The 27712-nt window shown below is 40.9% G+C and overlaps 2 protein-coding genes across 2 annotated transcripts in view; one reads left to right on the top strand and one right to left on the bottom strand.

The window, feature by feature from the left end:
- The window catches only part of dcc (DCC netrin 1 receptor), a 375235-nt gene that overhangs the window by 281487 nt on the left and 66036 nt on the right, over positions 1-27712 (bottom strand). The gene's annotated exons all lie outside the window — the stretch shown is intronic.
- LOC147325496 (uncharacterized) lies at positions 14644-27419 on the top strand. Its single transcript, XM_086302339.1, has 16 exons — positions 14644-15160; positions 15854-15974; positions 16058-16220; positions 16339-16531; positions 17853-17954; positions 18835-18906; positions 19075-19176; positions 20066-20137; positions 20306-20407; positions 21289-21360; positions 21529-21624; positions 23594-23704; positions 23805-25770; positions 26069-26227; positions 26306-26362; positions 26792-27419. Exons 1-16 carry the CDS (start codon positions 15122-15124, stop codon positions 27037-27039), a joined length of 3675 nt encoding a protein of 1224 aa, XP_086158465.1. The 5' UTR covers positions 14644-15121; the 3' UTR covers positions 27040-27419.

The raw sequence follows: 27712 nt of genomic DNA, 5'->3' as shown, positions 1-27712 counted from the left end.
TTTTGGCGCTCTTCATTTTCTATCTTTCACTTTTCTTCTTTCAGTCTCCACATCTCAGGGGAAACCTCTCCTGTCACGCTCCTGATCTGAAAGTATAAACACTGAGACCCCTCTGATCCTGAGTGTGTGACAGGATGGGGGCTGTGCAGACAGATCGACTGACATCTTATCACATTTTCTGTCAAAGCTTGACAAATACTGTCACACTGTGTGTGTGTGTGTGTGTGTGTGTGTGTGTGTGTGTGTGTGTGTGTGTGTGTGTGTGTGTGTGTGTGTGTGTAAGAAAGAGGGCGTGTATTTATGTGTTGTATTTTAAAACCTTTTGAATCAAACCAGGTTCATAGAAGGAGACTCTTTGCTAACATTTCTACACATGTTGAAAACGTGATGTTTTCACTTATTCCTCTAAGCCAGGCTTCAAAAGCACAGCATAAATATTTCAGGAACAATATTAAAACAAACTGTGTGTAACTGCTTTACAACATGAAAGCAGTAACCTAGAGCAAATACCGCAAACCTAAAAGTCAGGTTAACTTGAAACACATTCATTATTAATATAGACACTTATACTATATATCAACAAGCCAAAACATTCTGACTGCTCACAGAATAACGCCACATTTCAAGGTGTGAGAGATAAGGGACATACTAAAAAACAGAATGCAAGGAAAATGAGATAAACAACCCAAACAGGCTTTTATAGTCAACTTAGTCAACTTGGTCAGAAATAGAAGGTATGGTTCCCCTAAATATTAGCATCATGCCTTTTTTTTCACAAGTGATGCAGGTGACATTTTTGTAGGGTTGTCTTGCTCAGCAATGTTTAGTGTCCAAAATGGAATAAACCAAAAAAACAGCAACACTCAAACAAGGTGTTTGAGAACCAAAGCGCAACCTACAGGACCTAAAAGGATCTGTTAAGAACATCTTGAGAACACGGTATACAAAAGCAATGGCATCTGTAGAAACCTTCAGAGGTCTCGTGGCAGGCATACTCCAACAGATAGTGTCATGGTGTATCACTGATATAAATGACTGAATGTGTCACATATCTGTTTGATCAAGTTTAAGGGCCAAAAAAGGAAGATGATAGATGTACTATTTTGTCATGTTTCAAAAGTGACATACAGTAAAGTTTTCGTTTATGACAACAAATGAACAGCAGCCTTTCTTTGCCATGGTTACAATATGTGTTTCAGGTTGTGATACAGTCATGGTTAAAGATAAATACATAAACAGCAGTCCTATGAGGCTATGGAGCAGTGATTGGTAAAATAAACAGAGAGCAGCAGACTCCTGGGTTAAGTCCAGTGTTGTGTTTACCCACCGCTCCAACCTGACAACCTGACTATACTGTGAAACCACTCAATCCCATTAGTACAGATACCGTATTTTCTATTGTTCTGAGGTGTCCTTTGCCATCTTTACCATGATGCAGTGAGTTAAGGGAATAGTGGAAAGAGTCTCTCAGTCACCACTCATCGCATGAATGTTATAAAAAAAAAAGTTGATTTTGAAAAATATTAGCCTCAAATTAAATAATTTTGGTTAGTCTTAGTCTGAGTGGCTCTGGGGACTCGGGGTCCGTGGGCAGTGGGGATGATGACTGTTGTTGTTGTTGTTGTTGTTGTTGTTGTTGTTGTTGTTGTTATTATTATTATTATTATTATTATTATTATTATTATTATTTGGTGTGTTGTCTGCACTGCCCCTGTGCACATCTGTATGTAGGCAGGTATGTGTGTGTATTGCCTTTCTGCTGTGGCCAAGTTACAGGCACCTTCAGCCCTGGGGGCGTGGTCTAACTTGAGGGCTGGCCACACCCGAAGTCCTGGCCGCACACCTGCTCCTCATCTGGGCTCGTCGGGGGAGCTATTTAGATGAGCGATGGAGCTACCACCGATGCTGGATTATTGCGTTTGACTACACGGCAGTCTTCAAGCAAGTCAAGTCAAGTGTGAGTGTATGCCTGCTGGGATAAGTTGTAACGGCTGCCTCTATTGTTTTCCCCTCAGGAGGAGTGTGGGACAAGAAGGAGCAGTGAGCACGGGGAGTGCAGGGACACTGGGGCAGAGAGCACTACACGGGGACTTTTGGGAAGAAGACACTACACGGGAGTCTGGGAAACTGGGGATTTATTGTTGTTTACTTCACCACCTTGTAAATAAACACTGTTGCACTGAAGAGTCCGGCGTTTGGGTCCTATTTCCCCATCTCCCCACGGTCTGCCAGCCAGACCGTGACAATAATTGTGACTGTGACTATAATTAATCCATCTATATTGATAGGTTTAGGTTAGTCCTAAACCTGTCTGTTGGGTCTGTGTTTCCACAGGCCCCGCTAGTTTAGAGACTTATTCCTCATGAAGAACAAAAAACAAGACAGAACATCTTCAACCGGTCTTTTACTCGCTAGCGAGGGAGAGGTTGGTCAGAACCAGGCGGTGGAGCATAATGCTCATCACCTGTCTCTAGCCCAAATCCTTCAAAGAGCAGCTCTCCTCGTAGCCTTTTTATTGACATGACAGTTACAATACACATCACAGCACAAGGACCTCCCACCGTAAAACCCCCCAATGGTTTTAAGACAAGGAACTGTGTGTGTGTGTGTGTGTGTGTGTGTGTGTGTGTGTGTGTGTGTGTGTCATGGGGGTGCGTTTGTGTGACCTTCTGCTCACCAAAAGGCTCATAAAAGCAGGAAGCTTACAACACAAGAAACTTTGAGATAGGATGTACTGTATCTACAATAAAACCCACGTCAGCCTCCCCCAGCACCAAATTGATCCTGACCACCTCTCCAGCCAAAGGAATCTCTTTGATCCTACTGCTTGAACTAAGACTTTACAAATTTAAGAAACACAATGACAACATTCAACAATTTGACTTAACACTGTCAATGTGTAAAAAAAAATTGATACAATGCTACAATGGATGTCCCGCCACCCAATGGCGTGTCCAGCGGGGTGGCCTGGGGGGGCACAGGCCACCCCCCCCCCAACCAGACTGGCCACCCCAGGTGCCACCCCAAAGGCAAAACAATAAAATTCAATCAAATATCAAATGTCCGATTATGTTTTCACGGTGACGCTCAGATATCCGAGTGTAAGTGAATGCAGCATCGGCTTCTGCGCTATGTGCATCACGTTAGCAAAGGTAGGAGAGCCAAGCGCGAAAGACGGCACTGCAGGAAACAATTTTTCGGTGAAAGAAAATGAGGACAGAATAAATGTCCCGGTAAGTAATATTAAGTTTGTTGAGTTTAGTAAACTTCGGCGAAATTAGAATACCAAGGAAAAATAACACTTAAAGAATTATTGCAGCTGTGGAATATTTCAGACAGTATGCTACTGAGGGCAGCTAACATAAGAGTTATGAGTTATAAGATGTAATCTAAGTCGTAACATTGCTGTATGGAGCTGCAGATTTGGTTGCAGGTTAACATAGCTGGACTGGCCATCGGGCTTATTTGACTTATTTTTTATTTTTTTTGTAACGGCATGAACAATGAGAGGTGGTGGATTGGCCAGATGCAGGTCGATGTGTAGCAATAACTCCGTTGTTTGGTGGTGGCTATGGCGGGGCTTCCACAGAGGCAGCAGGTGGATGAGGGAAGGGGAGGCAGGAGGAGAGCCCCGAGGCAGCCGCCAGTCCGAGTGTCAGGTGAACTGAACTTCAGGTAAGAAGTTATGACCTGCAGTCTATCTGGGTCAGATATGAACTAAGTTTAGGTGGAGTTTATTTTCGTTGTGCTGACTTTTTACTGTCAGTTGCAATAACTCATACTGCGTTCTAGCCAGCTTGGAGTTTTTATACAGCTGTTCGGTTGCTATGATGTTACTGATAGTGAACTTTATTTTATTCATAAGGTTAGTTAGTAGAGTTGCCAACGGCTCCTTAAAAAAATGGAATGGTCCCTCAATCAGAGAAAATATTACGCGTTTCGTATTGAGCTGAGAAGAGACGCAGTTTGTCCCGAACTTCAGCTAGAATGGAAAAAGACACAAAGCTGGATTTATTCTGTCTTTACGCTGCACAGCTGCCTCTTCTCTCATCCTGCCTCTCCTGTTGCTACTTCAATCATGAAACTGATCGATGATCAGCTGATCGGCTTTTCTCTCTTGTTTGTTTATCGCCCACTTTGCGCCAGAAAGATGAAACCAGCAGATGTTGCGCTAAACAACAGCAGCACGTTTAAGCTTGATCAGCTGTTGTTAGAATTTATTTAATATTAATTTCTAGTATCAGCTGATGTTTGCTGGAGCCACAGCTGTAAACCTGCTGGTCATGATGTCGGTTTGGATATCTGGTGAGAGGGAAACGTGAAGACCACCCACCAGGATCCTTTTTTATGTAGCTGACAGCTGGTAACTGTGCAGGGGCGGGTCTAGCAAAGTTTTGCCAGGGGGCCAGGTAGGGCATTAACAGGGAAAGGGGGCACAAAGAAATACTTTTCTTTCTTATTCTCATTTAAAATATCTCGCTTTTATTAAATAATTATCTAAATCTTACAACCAAAGTTTTTATCTGACGTAAAATGTATAGAAATCATACATATACCAAAAAGACTGTACATCACTGTCACAACAGGGTTTGTTTTCATTCAAAGGCTTTATGGCTTTAACACCTGGTGGGTCGGTCTGTAGTCAAAATGCCCGATTTTCTGTCCCAGTCCAGCCCTGCAGGTTAATACTGGCAGTGTCACCATGCCAGCTGAATGTATTTCATCATCAGCCAGTGTTGTTCTTTATCAATATTACCAAAGTTTACCATAAGGCAGCATAGAAAGTATTTACTTGCTTTCAGGTTTTATTCTTTTTTTTTTTTTTTTTTTTTTTTCCTTAAATGACATCAGAAACAGCAGTATGCGACATTACGTGATGGCAGAGCTTCAGTTCATCCTTTGTCATTTTTTTTTTTTTTTTTTTTAATAAATAGGACAGGGGGAATGAATGAGAGAAAGAGGGGGAGAGAAAGAAAGAAAACCAAAGGGGAGAAGAGACGGTGAGAAGGGGGGGGAAGAGAGAGAAAAAAAAAAAAAGAACTCCTGGGTCACCTGTATGGAGAAAAAAAAAAAAACAAACAAAAAAAACAAACAGAGGAGACAGCAAACAACAAAGAGCAACATAATAATAGAGAAAACAAAGCACCATCACAATAAACTAGCTAGTCATAGATATCAGTATTTACTAAATAATAAACGATATTGTGCAGCACGCAAGATAGACAGCGCACAGTGTGCTTTGAGGCAGCAGCCAAGAAAGCTTTAGTCCGCGTCTGTGAATACCCATGTGTGCATACCTGTGTGGATCAGCATGCTTGCATTCCAAAGGTTTCTCCATGTAATGATCTGCTAGGGAGTGTGGGGGGGCCACAGCCCCGTCCTCCAGGGTATGAAGCGGGTATGGAGGAGATCAAAACTTCAGACATCCAGAGGCCCCCAGAACACAAGAGACCATGGAAGACCAACAGAGGGGCAGCCGCGCCACTGTTCCAGTAAGAGCTGAGGAGAGTCCCAGATGAGGGCTCGCCCAGCAGCCGCGGAGCAGAAGTCAGGGGGAGTTGCAGTGACGCGCCCGTGGGCTCCGCCGGCCCCCAGCTGCGCCTGAGTGACCGAGCCCCAGGCCGAGAGGCCGGGGGCACCCCACCTCCAAAGGGGCCCGAGCGAGCCCCAGGCCCCAGGCCCCGACAAGCGGCCGCCAAGGAGTGAGCCGGTGTGTACCCGGACGCCCACCCCCAGACACAAAGAACCACCAACGCACCGACACCTGAGGGAGTCCGCCACCGGCAGGGGAAGTGGTGGTGGGTGGAGATAGGCCTCCAAACCTTGGAGGGCCTGAGGTGTCCCCAGAGAGGTGGCGTCTGATACCCAACCTGACATATAGACACAGACATACAGGCACACACAGACACAAACATCCATTCCCACCCTCATGCTCTCATATGCACTCACTCCACACTCAACCAACGTGGAGACAGACATAAAGAGACGCTGTACACACAATCACACTCCCCAAGCGTACTCTACAAACCGGGTCTAGGTACCCTTGCCCCTGGAGGGGGGAATTGCACCCAGACCCAGGTTTTATTCAAATATTAGTCTTTTCAGTTGTTTCTCCACTTTTTTCCTGTTTCAAAATCAAACACCAGTTTGTGAGAAGATTATCTTCTTTTTTTAACAGGCAGATAAAGTTTTGCATTGGCATTGGCTAATTTGTCAATTGTTTGCTACAAATGTTCGTATTTTAATATTCAAAAATGTTTTTGCCCAAAACATATGTGCAGTATATGTCAGTAAAAATACTATGCAAATATTGCTGTCCTTGAATGCTGAGTAAACACTGACAAAGCACTGATTGTATCTCTTGTACTTTATCAACGCAGTATCTAAAAACTTTGCACCGTAGTGGTTAAAATCTCATTCTAATAAGAGTTAAAAGTGCATTTGGTTATTAGGTTTATAGGATTATTGAATTATGGTTAAGGGTTGGTAGAATTTTTTTTTAAAACATTATCTGCCAATTAAATCTGCCACCCTTCTCCAAATCTGTGCCCCTACCTGGCCCCCCCAACAAAAATTTTCTAGACACGCCACTGCCGCCACCAGGCTACAATGGTGGTGGGACATCCTGTGTGTTGATCTGTGACACAAGCAGCACCTGACAGAGCGTCGGTGTTTAACCCCGTAGAATTATATCACCTCCTTTTCCCTCCATTCATAATTACTGTGTCCAATGAGGAGTCCAGTCTCAGTGTAAAAATGGATTGTACGAAGCTGGTTATGTAAACATATGAAATTGTTTGTACAGCATCCACCCACAGTACAGGTAAATACATGGTATAATACGCATTAAAAAAAAAGGTTGTGGTTGCCTTGAGTACTATTTAATGTTTTAATACTTTAAGAGCCTGTGCTTCTGTTTTCTTGTGCTTATTAATTTTGTTTTGGTTAATAAAAGTGTAACCTTGCTGTTCTTTTTCTATATTTAAGATAAGATAAGATAAGATAGAACTTTATTAATCCCTCGGGTGGGTTCCTCTGGGAAATTCGATTTCCAAAAAAGCACAGCACCGACAGAAGTTACAGAGTTATACACACACACATATATATAAATACAGAGACAATATAAATAAAATATACGAAGGGGATAAATAGAATAAATAGGAATAAAAATAAAAATACAAGTGAATTGCACATTTCAAGTATTTATGCATGTAATTTAGGCAATCACTAAACCCTTCTGGGCATTTTTTCCATTTCCTTGCACATTAATTTTAGCCTCTGTTGTTGTTTGTATATATTTGATTACACCTGTGAGAAATAAGCAAATTTAAGGTTCAGGTGCATTAAAGGGTCATTTCCTGTTTCACATATCCATTTATGAGTCACGTAGAGCACGGTACAGCATGTGAAAATGTGTTTTACCAGATAGAGGCTTTGACCCTGCCATATGGAACACTAAAAGCGAGCCTGAAGATTAAACTTTCTGCGTTAATGGCTGCATTTATACAGCACTTTACAATTTGCCTCCCAGTGTGATGCACACACCCACTATCCTGAAGGCATATGTTTCAGAGTATATCTGCCCACACCCGGCTCGACTGTGATGAATCAGAGCTGAGCATGTCAGATAAAGAATGGGGACATAAGCTTCTCATATAGACACATTCATCAAACATACAAAATGCTGGCTAACGGCAGTTTTATCTGTTGATTTCTCATCCACTTATCACAAATAACTAACCTTGACTCAATTATGCATCGCAGACATTTTTTTATTCCCTATGTTTAAGGCTTAATACCTTGTCTTGAGTACCACTTATGCTGGTGTTTCTTATGGGTGCTGCAGAAGTTGCAATCACTGTAAAAAGGAATACGCTGGTTCAGCCTAAGATCATTTGTAACTTTGTAACATGATGTTATTAGAATAAAATTATGTGGAGGCAGCAAGGTTACTTTGAGGAAGAGTTCGTCCTACTTCCAATGTGACACTGCAGAAGGTAATGTGACATTCTACTGAAAACCTTGCAAAGGGATACAAAAAACACAACTGGCACTTTTTTTAATCATCACTCTTTTGATAAAAAACATGAGTAATTTACAAATTCAAGATAGCTATCGTAAAAATGGCCACTATGTTCTTTGAATCATTAGTTGGTCCCATTAGACAAAACTACGAACGTGACAAACAATCTGTTTCCGTTTCTATGCATGACTTGAGCCACATCAACTGTCTGTTGACTAAAAATTGTAAAAAAGTGTAACTATTACACTTGTCACCTGGAGACTGCCCATGGTGATGAAGTGCAATAAGTTTAATAAGGGTATCACATGTACTGTCTAAATATTTCAAAACATGCACAAAAAGGGATATAATGACAAGCTGGGAAAAAAGGAATTTTGTTGGCTAGACTTATATTGAAATGTATTGTTCCCAGACCGTTTGACATAAAATTGATTAGTATTTATCACAGAACATTTAAACTGCCACTTTAACAACTGAGCAGCATTATTGCAGCCATTGGGTTTTTTGTCATTTTAATGAAAGGATTGTTTTTTCTCCCTCATTATTAATATTAGGATATTCTCCTTTCTGGATCTTTGTGCAGTGAGCTCAGTCAGCTGATGTTTATTCTTTGTAATAAGAACGTTGATTTGACTGAAAGTGAGGACTTTTGTTGCCCGACAGACACTGAAGACTCATCAAAGCTCAGACACATCTGCTGCTGTGAGGACACCGCAACCCTGTCACCGCACACAGCACGCCTCTTTGTGTGCATGTGTGTGTCTGTGTATGTGTGTGACATCCGTGACCAATCAAGACAGAAGCCACAGGCTTTCCAACTGCCGTCCCTCGAGACGAAGCAGCGACCGGCCAGCATGAGACACACACACACACACACACACACGGTGTAAGGGTGACAGATTGCTAGTTTATGGGTGTTAACAGACAGAGGGAGCCTCTTTCTTCACCATCATCAGTCATCACCCTCAGACCTCCTCCTCCTCCCACACACACACACACACACACACACACACACACACACACACACACACACACAAATAGCCCAGCATGTGTGAGTTGTGTATTGAAGCAGGAAACAAACAGGGAGCGTCTGGCAACTGGGGGTCAACAGTGTGACCCCTGGAACAAAGGCTGGGTGTGTACGTGTAGGTGTAAAAAGAAATTTAACAGGGTGCAATTTAAGGTCAAAGGTCAATAGCATGTTGACCTGGCGTGCAGATCGAGGCCACCAAAGAAATGGGGGATAACGCAGGCATTGCTAATGAGGGAATCAAACACGTTGATTACCCACAATCAGCCTTTTATCCAACATGTTCTCTCACATGGTCAAGAGCCCCTTCACTCACACCGCAGAAGCTCCTTGACATTCAAAAAGGACCAATCACAGCACAGGTTTTTGGTGCAATTTCATAGAGAGCCATGATGAAAGTAGGACCTCTGCATTCAAAGAGCTCAGAGACGTCAGACGCAGGTGTTGGCAGTTTATAGTCAGCAGACATAACAACAAGTTCAGAAGGTGACATTAGAAGTGTTTGTTATGGAGGCACAAGTTTATCCACTTACAGCAAAACCCCGATGTTCTGTAGTGTCATAGACCCTGGGCTTTTGTGTTAATATATGGTTTTCTGTGTTCCCAAATTTCTAAAACCAGGAAAACAGGTGCTACAAGCAACAGGAAATATAAAAAGACTGGAGAATTAATAGCATTAATTTTTACTAGGTTTTTAACTCTGACATTTAAAGGTTGAAGCTTTCTGGTTTCCATTTGTAGTATGCTTCGAAACCTCGGTCTATTATGTCGCAGCAGCTTTAGTTGCACACTGGCAAAGAGTCCATGTGAAGAGAAAAAGATGGATTTTGATTATTTGAATTTGACTGGCCCATCAAACAGGAAGTCTTGAGAAGGATTCTGAAGTGTTACCTGCTGTGGAAATGTCCACTGGTACCAGTAAAACCTTCCCAGTATTAGTTGTCGGCCCTGGAAATAACATGTAGGGCTACAGCTAATGATTATGATGATTTTTAAAAATTAAATAATATTAAAAAATAACATTAGAAATCACCTTTGGATTAGTATTAATGTAATGACTAATCAGTTATTCTTACCATCATATTATTATTGCTACCTCAGAGACAATTTACTTGATACAAATTTTAAAAAGGTCTCATTATTGCTTCAGTATGGAATTCATTCATCTAATCATCCTTATCCAATTTCTACATCACAGCTACATCATTACATTACTCACATAATAATAGAGCCTATTAGTCAGATGTCTGATGAGAAAACTACTGGACACAATTATAACTGATTGCGGTGACACAGATTAATTTATTCACTTTACATCAGCACAACCATTTGAAGGCAAATAACTGAAACTGAAATACTCGGACAGCTGCCTGTCCTGTAGTCATTTTCTCACTCGTCATTAACGTAACAAGAGAAGAACTGCAGGAGAATAATGTACATGGTGTTAGGATGCCTGGGTCGTTGACCCAGGGTTTTGAGTTTATTATATTATTTATCATTTCTAGTCTTTGGTTTCTTTGTTAGAGTTCTGTCTTATGGTTTATGTCTCTGTGTTCTCTAGTTGCTCTGTCTCCCCTGTCAGCTGTATCCCCTTGTCAAGTTCGCATCTCTGTGTTGTGTTTCCTGTTTTACTTTGAAAGTCTGTGTCTCATGTAAATGCGTCTGGTTTTGCTTCCTTTGTCTCGTTAGGCCTGATTTGCCCCAGCTGTGTTTCCCTCCTGTTACCCATTCCCTGATTGCTCCCTCTGTGTATTTAAGCCCTGTGTTTCTCTGTGTCTGTGTTATGATCTACTCTCATACCCTCATGGTGCTGTGTTCTGTCCGGTTGCCAGGTCAGGTTATTGTTGTTTTCAGTTTAGTATTTGTATTCCCAGTTTTGCTAGTTCTAGCAATAAATCTGCCTACGAGTGTCTGCACATTGGGTCCTCCTACTACCACTCCTGCCTGTACACAGCCTTCACATGACACATGGAAATCAAATTCCACTCACTGATCGCCCATTTTTGGGGGGGATAAAATGTAAAGAATACAAATCTACACCATCAAAGCTGACAAAGCACTTCACTGTACTCCAAGTGCTTATTCAAAACCATTAAACTGGTTTGTTAAGCAAATTCAAATTTGCAGTGCATACAGAAAACCACATCATTGGATCTGTTTTGATATTTACTTTAACACTTGTTGCCCAGGGGTTTTTTGCTTTGTTTTTTAGTATTAGAGGAGATTTAGGATTTGAATTTTACTTGTCCCTTTTGCGATGCAACTTGTCATCATCACTGCCCTCCAGTTGTCACCAAATGTTTCCTTAAAACCGATTTATTTAAATGTCAGCTCCATATTTTTATTCTTGGATTTTACTAAAGAAACTTTGCATGATTCAGAGGTCAGAATAAGCCTTCTTTATCTAATATTTGGCCTTAGTGCAGTATTCCTACTACATCTTTTAGCTCCTTCCCACTTTCTTTTATTTTGACAGGAGGTTGGTGGGGCTTCTGTGTCTGAAATAACCATATTGGGGATACCCAATCTCTATGCCGTCATACAGAAAGAAAAAAGAATATAAGAAAATGTCTGTGTATCTGCTGTATATTTTATTTTGTTCAAACACTGCTTGCAAGTGCACTGTATTGGGCCCATACAATCAGGAAGTAAATGGAAAGCACATACAGAGACTTCTTCATTGATTGAGATCAAATCTAGGATTAAGAATGGGTTCGGAAAGCATTTAGGGTTTAGCAATCTAATACCTGTGCTCCTCAAGAACAATGAAGAATGAAACAGTGCTGCTCTGGTGGCAAAAAACACAATCATGATTATTTTTTGTTAGAGATCATTATGGTGTTTTTTTTTTAAATCCTATTTTCCATTACCTCAAATATCAGTAGGGATGGGTATTGATAAGATTTTAACGATTCCGATTCCATTTTCGATTCTGTTTAACGATTCGATTCCTTATCGATTCTCTTATCGATTCTTTTTTAAAAAAAAAAGGAGAACACTAAAGTCGATTAGCTTAGAACTGTTTTTTATATCTTCTCTTTGAACAAGATAGAAATTTTGGAGTAACATGGCCTTACAAACCAAACAGTGAGATCTTAAGAGATCCACAGCCTACGGCTCTTCAATGGGGTGTCACAGGGTCCCCAGGAAAAAAAATGTATATGTAAAATAATAAAATAAATATTCTCTTGTAGCAATAACAAAGTTTAACATAAATTATTCTGTAGCAATTACACAAGAATATCCAGTAATGTCCTGCCTACAATTAAACACATTCACTTACCAAAGTGAAATCGGGGGCATCTGCTGTGGCAAATGGGTGCAAGCCTTTGACCACAAACTTAGTCACTGCTCGGTGACATTCGTCTATCCTGGCCTGAAAGGAGACGCTACCGGTAGACTGCAGCGAGAACTGCCAGCATCTGAGCCAGCCAGACTCTGTCTCTCTCATCATGGTTATCTAAATGCAACGCACAGTAATAGCAGGTTTTGTAATAAGGTAAATCGCGCTAACATAATATGCAATGCTAATTGATTAGTTACCTGCAGTATTAACGGGAGAGGACGTGGAAACGCTACCGCTGCTGCTGGGTTGAGCTTCGCTAGTCCGGAGCGGATCAAAAACACGACATTCGTTGAAAGCAATCGCGTGTTTTTTGAGCAAAATGCTTTTGCATATTCGTAGTGTTTCCTCCCTTTGATGAAATCTCTACTTTGCAAGTATTGCACGTTGCCCTGTTGTCATCCTTTCTCATAAAGTGTAACCAAACTTTTGAGCGTTTGTGCCGCTCAGGCGCCGTGTTTCCTACTGGGTAAAAGACGCTACTCAACGTGATGACGTCATTCGGGGCGACTGGAATCTTATCGGGAATCGTTTTTAAAAGTGGCAAACGATTCCAAGGAATTGAAACAGTGGGAACCGGTTCTCAACAAGAACCGGTTTTCGATACCCATCCCTAAATATCAGAGCAACATACAGTCCATGCTGGCCTGCACCTTTCACTGTAGGATCTCTGTTGGCACAGATGGCGCTAACAAAAAGGTCCAAGTGGTAACGGACTCAAGTATAACCCTGCACAGTTGCCATGGAGAGAGCAATGGGGAGTTGAAGAACAGCCAAGTGACTTTTCTGCCGGATTGCACCAAAAGTTGACCACCATACCTGAGGGTTAATGACACCTCTTAGTTTTACGATTGGAAAAATTATTACAAGTTATTTTTGAGTCTTTCCGTCATCTTGGCTCTACCTGAACCAAATCATGAATCATCAAGTTCAGGTGCACTGTAGCAAAAACTGAATTCAAAAAACTAATAATTTTATCTCAATCTTGTTTTCCTTATAAAGAATGCTAAAATGTAGGATTTCAGCAAAAATCCTAAATTAAATTAAAATCCGAATAATCATCCACCACTACAGCAAACTACTGATCCGGCCAACTATCTGCTGTCACCTCAGATACTGCAAAAAGGCTTGATTGTGGACAATAAAGCCAAACAACATGTATCATCTTCCAGGTTGTTGACTATTGGAATTTCTCCAATGAATCCTGTTTTAGAGTAAACGGCAAACACCCTGAACTTGACTATAAGTAGGAACATGCTGTTAACTGTCTGTAAACAGCTAACGATGTTCCACAAAAATAAATCCACAGTGAGTTTTTCAGATACTTTCAGACTCTACAACACAGGCAGACAAACACAAATACAGGTGCCCAGAGAGGCAACCAAAAGCCCCCTCAACAAACATCCAGAGGCTTTCGGTTTATATTTAGTGTACATGTTTAGTCACCGGTGGGTGTGCATGTGTGAGTAGGGGGTTGGTGGCTGTCAATCAGTGTCAGCGGAGCGTGAAGATGGAGGAGGGGCGTTGCCTTGGGGAGCGATGAAGAGATCCCCACTTTTCCTCGTTCGTTCTCTTGTTTCCTCAAATCTTTCCTTTCACTGCCTCTATTTTTCTTTCTTGTCTTTCCTTCCTTTTACTGTTATTGATTTAAATTAAAATGAAAAATCTTTTAAATGACTTTTTATATGGATTTATTCCAATGCATTGATTGTAATTGGTTTCCTATATTGTTACTGCATTTTAACATTTATTTAAATGTGATTTTATTAAAGAAATTAAATTCTAATCTTTATAAACACAGTGGAAAAAAAGTACATTTTTTGGCAAAAAAAAATTAATGCATCAAGCTTGTTAATGTATGGGTCTGAATAACTTTACTACCCATCTGAGCTAATCAATGTGTTAAAAAATAAAATAAAAATGTTTTTTCTGAATTAATTTATTCTGCTTTAACTCAGAGCAGTTTACTTTAATCCGTCTGTGCTTTCCTTTCCTCTTCCCCTGCCTGCAGACTGAATATTAATACACACACTCTCACACACACACCCTGCAGCATACGTTTAGGGGTCAACACACCAGTGCTGGCTATAGACCTGCAGGGGATTATGGGTAGACTGCACAGTAGCTGTCAGCAATGTGAAGACCTCACTATCAAACAATCTCTCTGGAGTTTTATGTTTGTGAGATCGTCCTTCAAGCTTTATCCTGTTCCTGTAGTGTGTGTGTGTGTGTGTGTGTGTGTGTGTGTGTGTGTGTGTGTGTGAGTGCGTCTATGTGGTATGGATTGACATTTGACCTGCGCTGTACCTGGGCTCCGGGGACATTTCGACTTTTTGCTGTGTATTCATGTGTCCCCCTAAAACATGACTTGTAAATGCATTTTTAAGTGTCTAAATAATAATTTTTTCTACTTCTTATGAGGTCATTATTTATCTTTTGACCTGTATTTGCTTAAACTGTAGTGTAAATTCATTTATTAAACTATAATTAAAAGATTTTCTGATTTTCTTAAAAGTCCACCTATACCCCTCACCTGATTTTTGTGTATTCCAGTGTATTGCACAGCGACGTTTCGAGTTAGAGTGGATGTGTGTAGGTACTGCAATTTAATACACATTTTCAATACACACGGCCGGAAGTCATTGTGATTGGTAGGCTATATATATAGGCGGTACCTACAGGAAACGGCGCCACAACTTTCGCGCGCGTGCCCTTTAACAAGTGTATGTCGACGGCAATACGAAGACGGATTAAAAACACAAAGGTAAGCCTTTTTTAATGTAAAATGCACCATGACTTTAATACTATATGAAATTATAGGTGCACAGGCCTATATTAAACTGGTTTAATTTATGCTTTATGGACTGTTAGTGAGTCTTTGAAGAAGTAAAACGGCCCCAGCGTTTGTCATTGAGTAAATAAAATAGGGCTGACGACTAACCGCGTCAACGCGATAAAGCGGGCTAACCCGTGTTAGGATTTACTCGGTGTTAAAGCATTATTGTGGCTTAAACGTGTTAATGCCGACATCGCGACTAACGCGATTAACAATTAAACCAGCGCAGTCTGAGTCAAAATCCCTGATGTCGCTGTTAGCTAATTTCGGGCAGTTTGTCCAATGTCTGTCATTCTGCTGACAGCCCTAAAATAAAAGCAAGGGTATAAGTGTATTTAGTCGTGTATTTATTTATATGCCTGAAGAAAAAACTTCTTACAGTTTTGATGCCTAAGCTTTCTCAGTACTTGTATCACTCTCTGCAGTCGCCATTACAGAAATGTCACATGTCGCCATTTTGAGTACTAGGCCTTTAACATTTTAAAAGAAGGCATAAATTAGCACTATGAATAAGTCAGCTGTGTTTATGCTGTAAACTACACTACTGCTAGTTCTGCTACTACTGATGATGATGACAATGATGACGATAATCGTAATACTTTATATGCTTTGGTAATACAGCCAATCGTACAGGAGAACATGCGAAGGAGACGCATTCCTCCACGGGAGGATGCAGTCTGTCATGTTTCTGCTGGAAGGGACAAACTGGGACTTGATATCCACTACATAAATGCCTTCAAAGGTAAGTTGGTCTTTAGTTTGGATTAGATTTGGAGTTTGTCACTTTGTCTTTTGTCACTCACTTGGTATGCCTCTGCAATTCAGGTCGGGGCATTTTCACGACTGTTCCATTCCAAAAAGGAGACTTTCTTTTGGAATACAGAGGTAAACTCATAACAAAAGAAGAATGTGAGCGGAGACACAGAGTTTATCATGACAGCCTGAAGGTGTTCATGTTTGAATTCAAGTTTGATGGAAAACTCTGGTGGTGCGTATTATATCAGTGTAGTTTGATTAAGATTAAATGACACATTGCTTTTGATTTATGAAAAAAAAAGCTTCCTAACTAACTAGTTAAGCTAATACTTTTTTGCCTAACCCCACAGTGTGGATGCATCTCAAGAAGATGGGTCATTAGGCAGACTTGTCAACGACAACCACATCAGTCCAAGTGCTAAGATGAAAATATTAAATATCAATGGAAAGCCCCATCTATGCTTATTTGCAAGCAGAGACATAAGTCCAGGCGAAGAAATAGACTATAATTATGGTGACTCGGATTGGCTCTGGAGATGCAAGGTATTTCTACAATTGTACTTTTTGGAACTGATAAATTGCATACCCTAAGCCATTTTTACATTTGTACCTACTCAAATTGGCTTAACGTGACTTAGGGCATCTAGTTTTTCACTGAAATTGAGTATCACCTACTGTGCCTGGGGTAACTATAGCAATGCAGCCGAGCATCCAGTGATATAAATGCCACAGCAAGCATGGACGTCAAGGTGACAAAATGCCTGCTGCTCAGTCTATACTTTAGTGTTCAATTCAGGGATCACGCTGTTAATTTTGGTCGCTATTTCAAACATTTCAGAGTTTCAAAAATGATGGCTTGGATTTTCACGAAGGAGGCGCACTCATAACTTATCGAGTGACACCATTGACCAGCCACCTGGTGGCATTCAGTCTATGTCAAATTTTCTGATCACTTTGGATCACTTGGAACCTTGGTGCAGTAGTTACTGAAAAACTACATGGTACTATAACCTACTGGAAAAACAGGGGTAGGTACTAATGGAAAACAGGCAATTGTGATGGCTGCCACATCAAAGCCCTCTAAAAGCACTAAAAAAATATCAGCAGGTATGCAGAAATAAAAAATGGCTTTCGGTTTCTAAATTTTAACAGTGATTGATGTTTAATGTGATTCTACACAGCAAAATCTCCAGTGTTAAATTAACACTAGAGAGTGTCTATAAGGGTCCACACCTCTGAGTGTTAAATACAACACTGTTGAGTGTTAAATTAACACTTTTGACAGTGTTATATGTTTAAAAGTAACCTAGTCAGTTTTGAAGATTAACAAAGACTAACACTGAGCAGTGCTGATTTTCTAACACTGGAAAATAACTCAAAATGTTAGAAATATTCCAGTGTTAGAAAATCAGCACTGCTCAGTGTTAGTCTTTGTTAATCTTCAAAACTGACTAGGTTACTTTTAAACATATAACACTGTCAAAAGTGTTAATTCAACACTCAACAGTGTTGTGTGGACCCATATAGACACTCTCTAGTGTTAATTTAACACTGGAGATTTTGCTGTGTAGCCTCTTTAGTTAGATTCATTTTAAATTTTGTCCCTTGAAGATAAATGGGCCCTAGTGACAGTTCGTTGCTGCTACAGGTGATTGTTTTACTCCTTTAGCAATGGCTTAAAAAATAAAGAAATCACACTGACTATTTGTCTCTTAATCATAGGGCCTTAAATTCTCTATACATGACAGTGAATATTTTAAAGACAATAGCTTGAAACTTATCTTTCTCATACAGTTTATTTAATGTTTCAAAAGCCTCTTCAAAAATGCACTGTATATTCATTCTCTATCTGTTACACACGAAGACTGAGACCAGCCAGATTCAGAAGACTGTGAGCTGCCTAAAGCCGCAACCAAACAGCTTTCCAAACAATGATCTGGACCTGAAACATCCAGAGCCTGAAAGGGTAAATATAATCCAGTGTACCACTTAATGAACTAATAATTTAATCTATCATCATTCTTTATGGATGCTGTGTGTGTGTGTGTTTGGCAGTCACCTGGGTGTGATGTGATTTACATGGACCGTGGCTTGTAGGTCCTTTTCATTGTTTCAAAGTGCAAGTCTGGATAACATCTGAGTGTGTGTGTGTGTGTGTGTTAACCACCCAAATGTGACTTAGGAGGACCACACTGTTATTGGGGGACTCCGTCAAAGTTTGCTTCATGGTGACATCACTCTGGTTTTAGGAGGGGTCTTCTCGTATGTCTTGACAGTTTGACCTACAGCATGCAGAGCTGACTGCATGTGCTTTGTTTCTATGTTGAAATTTTTTGAAACTCAGGCTTGAACATTAAGATAGATAGTACTATACAACTTCTTAACTTGTTTTAGGCACTTTTTACTGCTGTAATGCATGGGCTCTCTCTGGCTGTGTACTCTGGCTTCTTCCCACAGTCCAAAGATGTAGCTTATGGGGTTAGGTTAACTGGTGATTCAAAACTGCCCTTTGGTGTGAATGCAAATGCTTGTCCTTCCATGGTAGACTGGCGATCTGTCCAGGTTGTACTGCCCTATGGTAGCTGGTATAGGCCCCAAAACTGCTACCCCACAATCCTGATAAGGATAAGTGGAAGAGGATGGATGATTGCAAAGGAATCAGTTGTTAATTATTGTAGCCAGTATTTTTTTCAGAAGAAAACATTTCTTGAGTGGAAAGCCCCCCCCCCCCCACACACACACACACACACACACATGCAAATTAAAGACAGAAGCACAGGACTGCCCAGTACAGTTGCAAGAAGAGCACTTGGTCTAATCTTTGTGCCATCTTTTCTTTGTTGCAGGATCTTGATGAAGAAATGCCTCAGCAAGGCTCAGAAGCCATGCATTCTTCTTCAGTGCAAGATTTTGAAGAGGTAACATTGACCTAGGACAGATTTTAATGAATGTTTCTCATGCACGATGTGTACCTTACGCTATTTGCCGATAGTGAAATGGTCTATTCATCCTCTTGAGTGATGCATTTTTAGTAACTGTCAGATTACTGTTCTTTTGTCTTCATTCTCTATCTGTTACACACGAAGACTGAGACCAGCCAGATTCAGAAGACTGTGAGCTGCCTAAAGCCGCAACCAAACAGCTTTCCAAACAATGATCTGGACCTGAAACATCCAGAGCCTGAAAGGGTAAATATAATCCAGTGTACCACTTAATGAACTAATAATTTAATCTATCATCATTCTTTATGGATGCTGTGTGTGTGTGTGTTTGGCAGTCACCTGGGTGTGATGTGATTTACATGGACCGTGGCTTGTAGGTCCTTTTCATTGTTTCAAAGTGCAAGTCTGGATAACATCTGAGTGTGTGTGTGTGTGTGTGTGTTAACCACCCAAATGTGACTTAGGAGGACCACACTGTTATTGGGGGACTCCGTCAAAGTTTGCTTCATGGTGACATCACTCTGGTTTTAGGAGGGGTCTTCTCGTATGTCTTGACAGTTTGACCTACAGCATGCAGAGCTGACTGCATGTGCTTTGTTTCTATGTTGAAATTTTTTGAAACTCAGGCTTGAACATTAAGATAGATAGTACTATACAACTTCTTAACTTGTTTTAGGCACTTTTTACTGCTGTAATGCATGGGCTCTCTCTGGCTGTGTACTCTGGCTTCTTCCCACAGTCCAAAGATGTAGCTTATGGGGTTAGGTTAACTGGTGATTCAAAACTGCCCTTTGGTGTGAATGCAAATGCTTGTCCTTCCATGTTAGACTGGCGATCTGTCCAGGTTGTACTGCCCTATGGTAGCTGGTATAGGCCCCAAAACTGCTACCCCACAATCCTGATAAGGATAAGTGGAAGAGGATGGATGATTGCAAAGGAATCAGTTGTTAACTATTGTAGCCAGTATTTTTTTTCAGAAGAAAACATTTCTTGAGTGGAAAGCCCCCCCCCCCCCCCCCCCACACACACACACACACACACACATGCAAATTAAAGACAGAAGCACAGGACTGCCCAGTACAGTTGCAAGAAGAGCACTTGGTCTAATCTTTGTGCCATCTTTTCTTTGTTGCAGGATCTTGATGAAGAAATGCCTCAGCAAGGCTCAGAAGCCATGCATTCTTCTTCAGTGCAAGATTTTGAAGAGGTAACATTGACCTAGGACAGATTTTAATGAATGTTTCTCATGCACGATGTGTACCTTACGCTATTTGCCGATAGTGAAATGGTCTATTCATCCTCTTGAGTGATGCATTTTTAGTAACTGTCAGATTACTGTTCTTTTGTCTTCATTCTCTATCTGTTACACACGAAGACTGAGACCAGCCAGATTCAGAAGACTGTGAGCTGCCTAAAGCCGCAACCAAACAGCTTTCCAAACAATGATCTGGACCTGAAACATCCAGAGCCTGAAAGGGTAAATATAATCCAGTGTACCACTTAATGAACTAATAATTTAATCTATCATCATTCTTTATGGATGCTGTGTGTGTGTGTGTTTGGCAGTCACCTGGGTGTGATGTGATTTACATGGACCGTGGCTTGTAGGTCCTTTTCATTGTTTCAAAGTGCAAGTCTGGATAACATCTGAGTGTGTGTGTGTGTGTGTTAACCACCCAAATGTGACTTAGGAGGACCACACTGTTATTGGGGGACTCCGTCAAAGTTTGCTTCATGGTGACATCACTCTGGTTTTAGGAGGGGTCTTCTCGTATGTCTTGACAGTTTGACCTACAGCATGCAGAGCTGACTGCATGTGCTTTGTTTCTATGTTGAAATTTTTTGAAACTCAGGCTTGAACATTAAGATAGATAGTACTATACAACTTCTTAACTTGTTTTAGGCACTTTTTACTGCTGTAATGCATGGGCTCTCTCTGGCTGTGTACTCTGGCTTCTTCCCACAGTCCAAAGATGTAGCTTATGGGGTTAGGTTAACTGGTGATTCAAAACTGCCCTTTGGTGTGAATGCAAATGCTTGTCCTTCCATGTTAGACTGGTGATCTGTCCAGGTTGTACTGCCCTATGGTAGCTGGTATAGGCCCCAAAACTGCTACCCCACAATCCTGATAAGGATAAGTGGAAGAGGATGGATGATTGCAAAGGAATCAGTTGTTAATTATTGTAGCCAGTATTTTTTTCAGAAGAAAACATTTCTTGAGTGGAAAGCCCCCCCCCCACACACACACACACACACACACACACACATGCAAATTAAAGACAGAAGCACAGGACTGCCCAGTACAGTTGCAAGAAGAGCACTTGGTCTAATCTTTGTGCCATCTTTTCTTTGTTGCAGGATCTTGATGAAGAAATGCCTCAGCAAGGCTCAGAAGCCATGCATTCTTCTTCAGTGCAAGATTTTGAAGAGGTAACATTGACCTAGGACAGATTTTAATGAATGTTTCTCATGCACGATGTGTACCTTACGCTATTTGCCAATAGTGAAATGGTCTATTCATCCTCTTGAGTGATGCATTTTTAGTAACTGTCAGATTACTGTTCTTTTGTCTTCATTCTCTATCTGTTACACACGAAGACTGAGACCAGCCAGATTCAGAAGACTGTGAGCTGCCTAAAGCCGCAACCAAACAGCTTTCCAAACAATGATCTGGACCTGAAACATCCAGAGCCTGAAAGGGTAAATATAATCCAGTGTACCACTTAATGAACTAATAATTTAATCTATCATCATTCTTTATGGATGCTGTGTGTGTGTGTGTTTGGCAGTCACCTGGGTGTGATGTGATTTACATGGACGAAGTTTATTAGTTGATATCTGCAACTGAATTGAAAACACACCTTTCCAACTGTCCAAAACAAATAAATGTTGCAATATTTTGCTAACAGTGTCACAATCATCGTCTGGTGTGCACAACAATATCATCTTTGGACAAGTGCATTCAGTGTGTGGGACCGTTTCCTCCCTCAAGTGGCTTGGCTTTAAGTGCAAAGGTGAGACATTTAGTGAATAGGTACAGTGTATAGTAAAAAGCATTAATAGAGTTCAACAAGTTAAGACGTGCTGAAATGAACACTGCTCCCTTTTTAATTAATGGGTGGTCACGTCTAATTAAAGAAATGCAGTATTACCTCATTGGTGCAGGACCTTGTAAAAATGGTATACTTGGGATTGTCCTCAATTCCCCATTCCATAACATAAACTGCTCAAAATAATAAAGGGAACACTTAAACAATGCGATGTTACTCCAAGTCAGTCACACTTCTGTGAAATCAAACTGTTCACTTAGGAAGTAACACTGACAACCAGTTTCACATGCTGTTTTGCAAATAGAGTAGACAACAAGTGGAAATTATAGTCAATTCACCATAATAAAGGACTGGTTCTGCAGGTGGTGACCACAGACCACTTCTCAGCACCTATGCTTTCTGGCTGATGTTATGGTCACTTTTGAATGCTGGCGGTGATTTCATTTTAGTGGTAGCATGAGACAGTCTACAACCCACACAAGGGGCTCAGGTAGTGCAGCTCATCTAGCGTAGCACATCAATGTGAGCTGTGGCAAGAAGGTTTGCTGTGTCTGTTAGTGTAGTGTCCAGAGCATGGAGGTGCTACCTGGATGTGGAGTAGGCCATAGGAGGGCAACAACCCAGCAGCAGGACCGCTACCTCCACCTTTGTGCAAGGAGGAACAAGAGGAGCCCTGCAAAATGACCTCAAACAGGCCACAAATGTGCATCTGTCTGCTCAAATGGTCAGAAACTGACTTCATGAGGGTGACTTGAGGGTCCAGCATCCACAGGTGGGGATTGAGCTTGCAGTCCAACACCATGCAGGATGTTTGGCATTTGCCAGAAAACACAAAGTTTGGCAACTTCAGCACGGGCACCCTATGCTCCTCACAGCTGAAAGGAGGTTCAAACTGAGCACGTGACAGTCTGGAGATGCCGTGGGGAATGTTCTGCTGCCTGCAACATCCTCCAGCATGATCATATTGGCAGTGGGTCAGTAATGGTGAGGGGTGGCATTTCTGTGCCTGCCAGAGAGCCTGACTGTCATTGGGTAACAAGATGAGGTCCTCGGACCCTTTGTGAGACCACATGCTGGTGCATTTGGCCCTGGGGTCCACCTAATGCGAGACGACACTGGGCCTCATGTGGCTGGAGTATGTCAGCAGTTCCTCCATGACAAAGGCATTGATGCTATGGACTGGCCCGCCTGTTCCCCAGACCTGAATCCAATTGAGCACATCTGGGACATCATGTCTCACTCCATCCACCACAAACTGTCCAGGGGTTGGCAGATGCTTTAGTCCAGGTCTTGGAGGAGATCCTTCAGGAGACCATCCGCCACCTCATCCCGAGCATGCCCAGGCATTGTAGGGAAGTCGTACAGGCATCTGGAGGCCACACACATTCAACTACACACTTTCATGCCACTCAACTACCTAAAGAACAAAGTATTTAATAAGAATAATTCCTTCATTCACATCTGGGATGTCCTTTTTTGGGGGGGGGAGGGGGATTAGCAGTGTATGTGTAGTCATTAAAATATCCTTAATGTGAACAGTTTTGTTTTTTTTTGTTTTTTCAGCATTTGACATTACTGCAATGCTTTGACAAAAAACTACTTCACTTAAATAGAACTGCAAAGCTAAATTAAGTCTATCAAAATGTGTTTCAGTTTGTTTAGGGGTCTGGCACAAATCTTGCCTTGCAAAATTGGCAAATCAGAATTGCCACCAGTCAACACAGGTGTGTATCCCATTCATATTTGGCTTGACTTTTTTTCAGTTTATTTTTTACCTGTCTAAAGTATTGATCAATTAAAAAAACTTTTGTTCTTACATTCCAGAAAGAAGAAATTTCTGAATATTCAGGGGAGGATGGATTGCCACATTCAGTTCTGGATCAAATATCAAGCGATGATGATGGCAACCACAGCATATCAGAAGAAGAATATGTGCCAGATTCAGAGTCATATGATGAAGATTCAGATGAAGACATCTCATTATTGCCAAGCACATCAAAAGGTCTGCTATGCCAAGATGACATCTCCAAAGCGCATGAACAATCAGATTCAACGAATTTAATCCACAACTTGACAAAGGACAAGCCACAAGATAAAAGTGAGCTTTGCGAAACTGAATCAGAAAAAATGACTTTAAGTAAAAGAAATTACTGCTATTTTTGTGGCAAACCACAAGCTAAAATTTCCCGCCACCTGAAAACGCACAAAACGGCTCCTGATGTTGTGCATGCATTTTCCCTGCCTAGAGACTCAAACGAGCGTAAAAGTCTGTTAGAGAAATTGAGAAATAAGGGAAATTTTAAGCATAATGCTGCAGTTTTGCATGGTGGAGTGGGACCACTGAAAGTGAAGAGAAGACCCAAGATTAAAGCAGTAGAGGGAAAGTTTGCTCATTGCTTTTATTGTCAAGGGATGTATGTTCGCAAGGATCTTTGGAGACATGTCCGCAGATGTCCTAACAAACCAAAAGATGACACGGATAAAGAACCTGGAAGAACCAAAGTACTCGGCCTGGCTTTAACTCTGGAGTCTCAGTGTTATCCGCAGGTGTCAAGTGGAGTCTGGAAGGTTCTTGCTGTTATGAAACAAGATGAGATTGCCTCAGCTGTGCGAAATGACTTTACTGTTATTCAGTTTGCCCAGTCCCTCTACAATAAACATGGACAAGACCCTACAAAGTATGATTATATACGACAGAAGCTTCGTGAAGCGGGACGTTTGTTGTTGTGTCTGCGCACAGAATTCTCAGTGCATAACATGGAAGAAGCTATTAAGCCTGCTAATTTCCAGAGAGTTGTGCAAGCAGTAAAGAAAGTTTCAGGTTTTGATGAAGAGACACTGTCATACAAAACTCCAAGCCTTGCGCTGAAACTGGGACATACACTGCATAAAATGTCTGACATTATCCATTGTCGTGCCCTCATGACAGAGGATGAAGCCCTAATCAAGTCCACTGATGCGTTCAAGAAGTTGTATGTCTCCAAATGGTCTGAGATGGTGTCTCACCGTGCCTTGAACACATTGAGTGAGGCAAAGTTTAACAAGCCATCAACATTGCCCTTTACAGAAGATGTTCGGATTCTCCATCACTACCTTCAAAAATCTGCAGAAAGTGCCTTTTGCAGCTTGGAGAACGAAGCCACAGCTCAGAATTATGCCCAACTTGCACAAGTTACACTCTCACAAATCATTGTGTTCAACCGAAGACGTTCTGGAGAGGTTTCAAAGATGCGCCTCAAAAGTTTTCTTGAAAGAGACAAAACAGCACTCCACACAGATGTTGCCATGGGGCTCTCAGAAATGGAACAGAGACTCTGTAACTATTTCTGTAGAATAGAAATAATGGGAAAAAGGGACAGAAATGTTCCAGTTCTGCTAACACCAAGCATGCTGGATGCTCTGTCACTACTGGTTAGTAGGAGGCCTGACTGTGGTATTTGTGCCACTAATATCTACCTCTTTGCAAGACCCCGATCAATGAGTCATTACAGAGGAATGGACTCCTTGCGTGTTCATGCACACCAGTGTGGAGCAAAGCAGCCTGAGTATCTAAGATCGACACAGCTCAGAAAACATGTTGCCACACTCTCACAAGTCCTTAATTTGAAAAACAACGAACTTGATCAGGTTGCAGATTTCCTGGGTCATGATATCCACGTTCACCGCGAATTCTACAGATTACCAGTTCCCACAACACAGCTGGCCAAGATTTCCAAACTGCTTTTAACACTGGAAAAAGGACAACTTTCCCAGATCCAGGGGAAATCACTGGATGAGATCAAAATAGAAGGTTTGTATTGAAAGGAGCAAATATTAGGGCAGTAGTTGAATATTATGCTTTATCAACCGAATTAAAACCTAAAAGCACAGACCATTCTGTTAAATGTCCATGATTTAAGGTTCTTGAAGTCTATTGTTTCATCACTTTGCAACATTTGGCAAACTGCAGAGTGGTGGCCTTAAATAGTAAAACTATGTACTATAATTTCCAGTATTTGTTCTGTATTTTGTCATATCTCGTTGTTAATGTGAGGTTTTTGGGGGGTTTGTGTTTGGTTTTTTGGGGGGGTTTTCCCACAATTTCTCAGATGAAATTGCATTAAGTGATGCTGAAACAAAGGACAGTGAGAGTGAATCAGATGATGATGACACAGCACTCACAATGTTGGCGTGTGGCACCAGTGAGCCTGTACATGCAGTAGCTGATTCCACAAACACAGCGCAGCTCCAAGACACTGTAGATTGTGGTAAGTTACCACTAGCTTGGTTTCTGTGGATAAAATGTTTGTTACAAATATTAAAACTTAATCAAATTGTGTAATCAGCAGATGAAGGACCACTCACAATGCCTGCAGCAAGTGAGACTGCTGCTCCCTCTGAAGGTAAGGGGTGCAGTTGGTTCTCTAAGCTTATTATTGTTTCATCACTTTGCAACATATGGCAAACTGCAGAGTGGTGGCAAAAAGTCACTTGGATGAGTGACAAAATGTTTCTCCCACTGAAAACGCTACGTCCAGATTAACAGAATCAACGTTTTGGGATTTACTTACCTGGATGATTGAGCATGCATCAAGAGACTTTTATTCAACTTTTTATTCAGTCTTTTATTCACAGCGGAACACTAAATGTCTCATTTTAGAAATTTGATAAATTTTCAAAGAGAATTTTAGCTCGTTTTGATATTGATGGTAGCAACACATTTCAGAAGTTAGTACAGGGTAGCATCCATTCTTTTAACCACCAAATGTTTTTTGTTTTTTTTGTTTGGTTTTTTGTTTGTTTTAACTACTACTACTTTATATATCTTCCAGAGAAAAATGCTGCTCAATCCCACAATTCCCGAAGAGCTCCCAAAAACATGTGGTCCAAGGCTGAGGTTGCTGCAGTGATGAGGCATTTTAAAGACCACATAAACGAAGGGAAACTAGCCACCAAAAATGAATGCAGTCATTGCAAATTGGTAGAAGATCCGGTGTTGGCAGGAAGAACAGTTCAAAACATAAGAGATTTTGTAAGAAACAGAGGATTAACTGCAAAAAGGCAGAAAAAAATGAACTAAAATAACTGTTTAGAGAGCTGTGGTTTTACATCTTGGTCAGATTGCCAATTGTTGTTAACACTGATGTTCTGTTTAAAGAAAAAAAAGTTCTTGTTAAATACAGAAGTAGTTTGTATTTCATAATTTTTACATTTAATTTATTTAGGGTTTTTTTTGACGGGTTATATTTAAAATAAAAAATTATAAATGCATATTTTCTCCCCTTAATATTTACCTTTAAACTATTAAAATTCATTTTAAATGTTTTTAATTTTTCTGTTTTCTATATTTTTATATTTCTGTGGGAAGCGTGGGCATTTTTGTCCATAGATTTCTTTTTTTATTTATGGTTAAAATTAATGTTCAGATCCAAGAACACTAATAAAATGATGTTCCAGTAATCCTGTGTCCTGTCAGATGTGTATTCATGGTAATGATGAGCTATTTACATATTACATCATTGTCCCTTTAAAGACCCAATATTGTTTTTTTTGGACCTCATAAAACACATTGTTGTCAAGTGGACAATGTCTCCAGAAAACACAATAGAGTCTGGTTGGTGTGTATCAGTGTATCTAGACTTCTATAGGGAGTGTATGAGGTCTGAAGTGACCCAAATTTTTTTCAGATTTTTTCGAACACTTTAACCTCGCTCCCTTGGCTCTAAGTCCTTTCAAAAGGGTAGTCCACTTAA

The sequence above is a fragment of the Aulonocara sp. 'chitande type north' Nkhata Bay genome, linkage group LG7 (genome assembly GCF_057382095.1).
Source record: "Aulonocara sp. 'chitande type north' Nkhata Bay isolate Kocher_YH1m ecotype deep benthic linkage group LG7, A_spYH_male_GT1.1, whole genome shotgun sequence".
In the NCBI taxonomy this organism is placed as follows: domain Eukaryota; kingdom Metazoa; phylum Chordata; class Actinopteri; order Cichliformes; family Cichlidae; genus Aulonocara; species Aulonocara sp. 'chitande type north' Nkhata Bay.
This window is presented reverse-complemented; position numbering and strand designations above follow the sequence as displayed.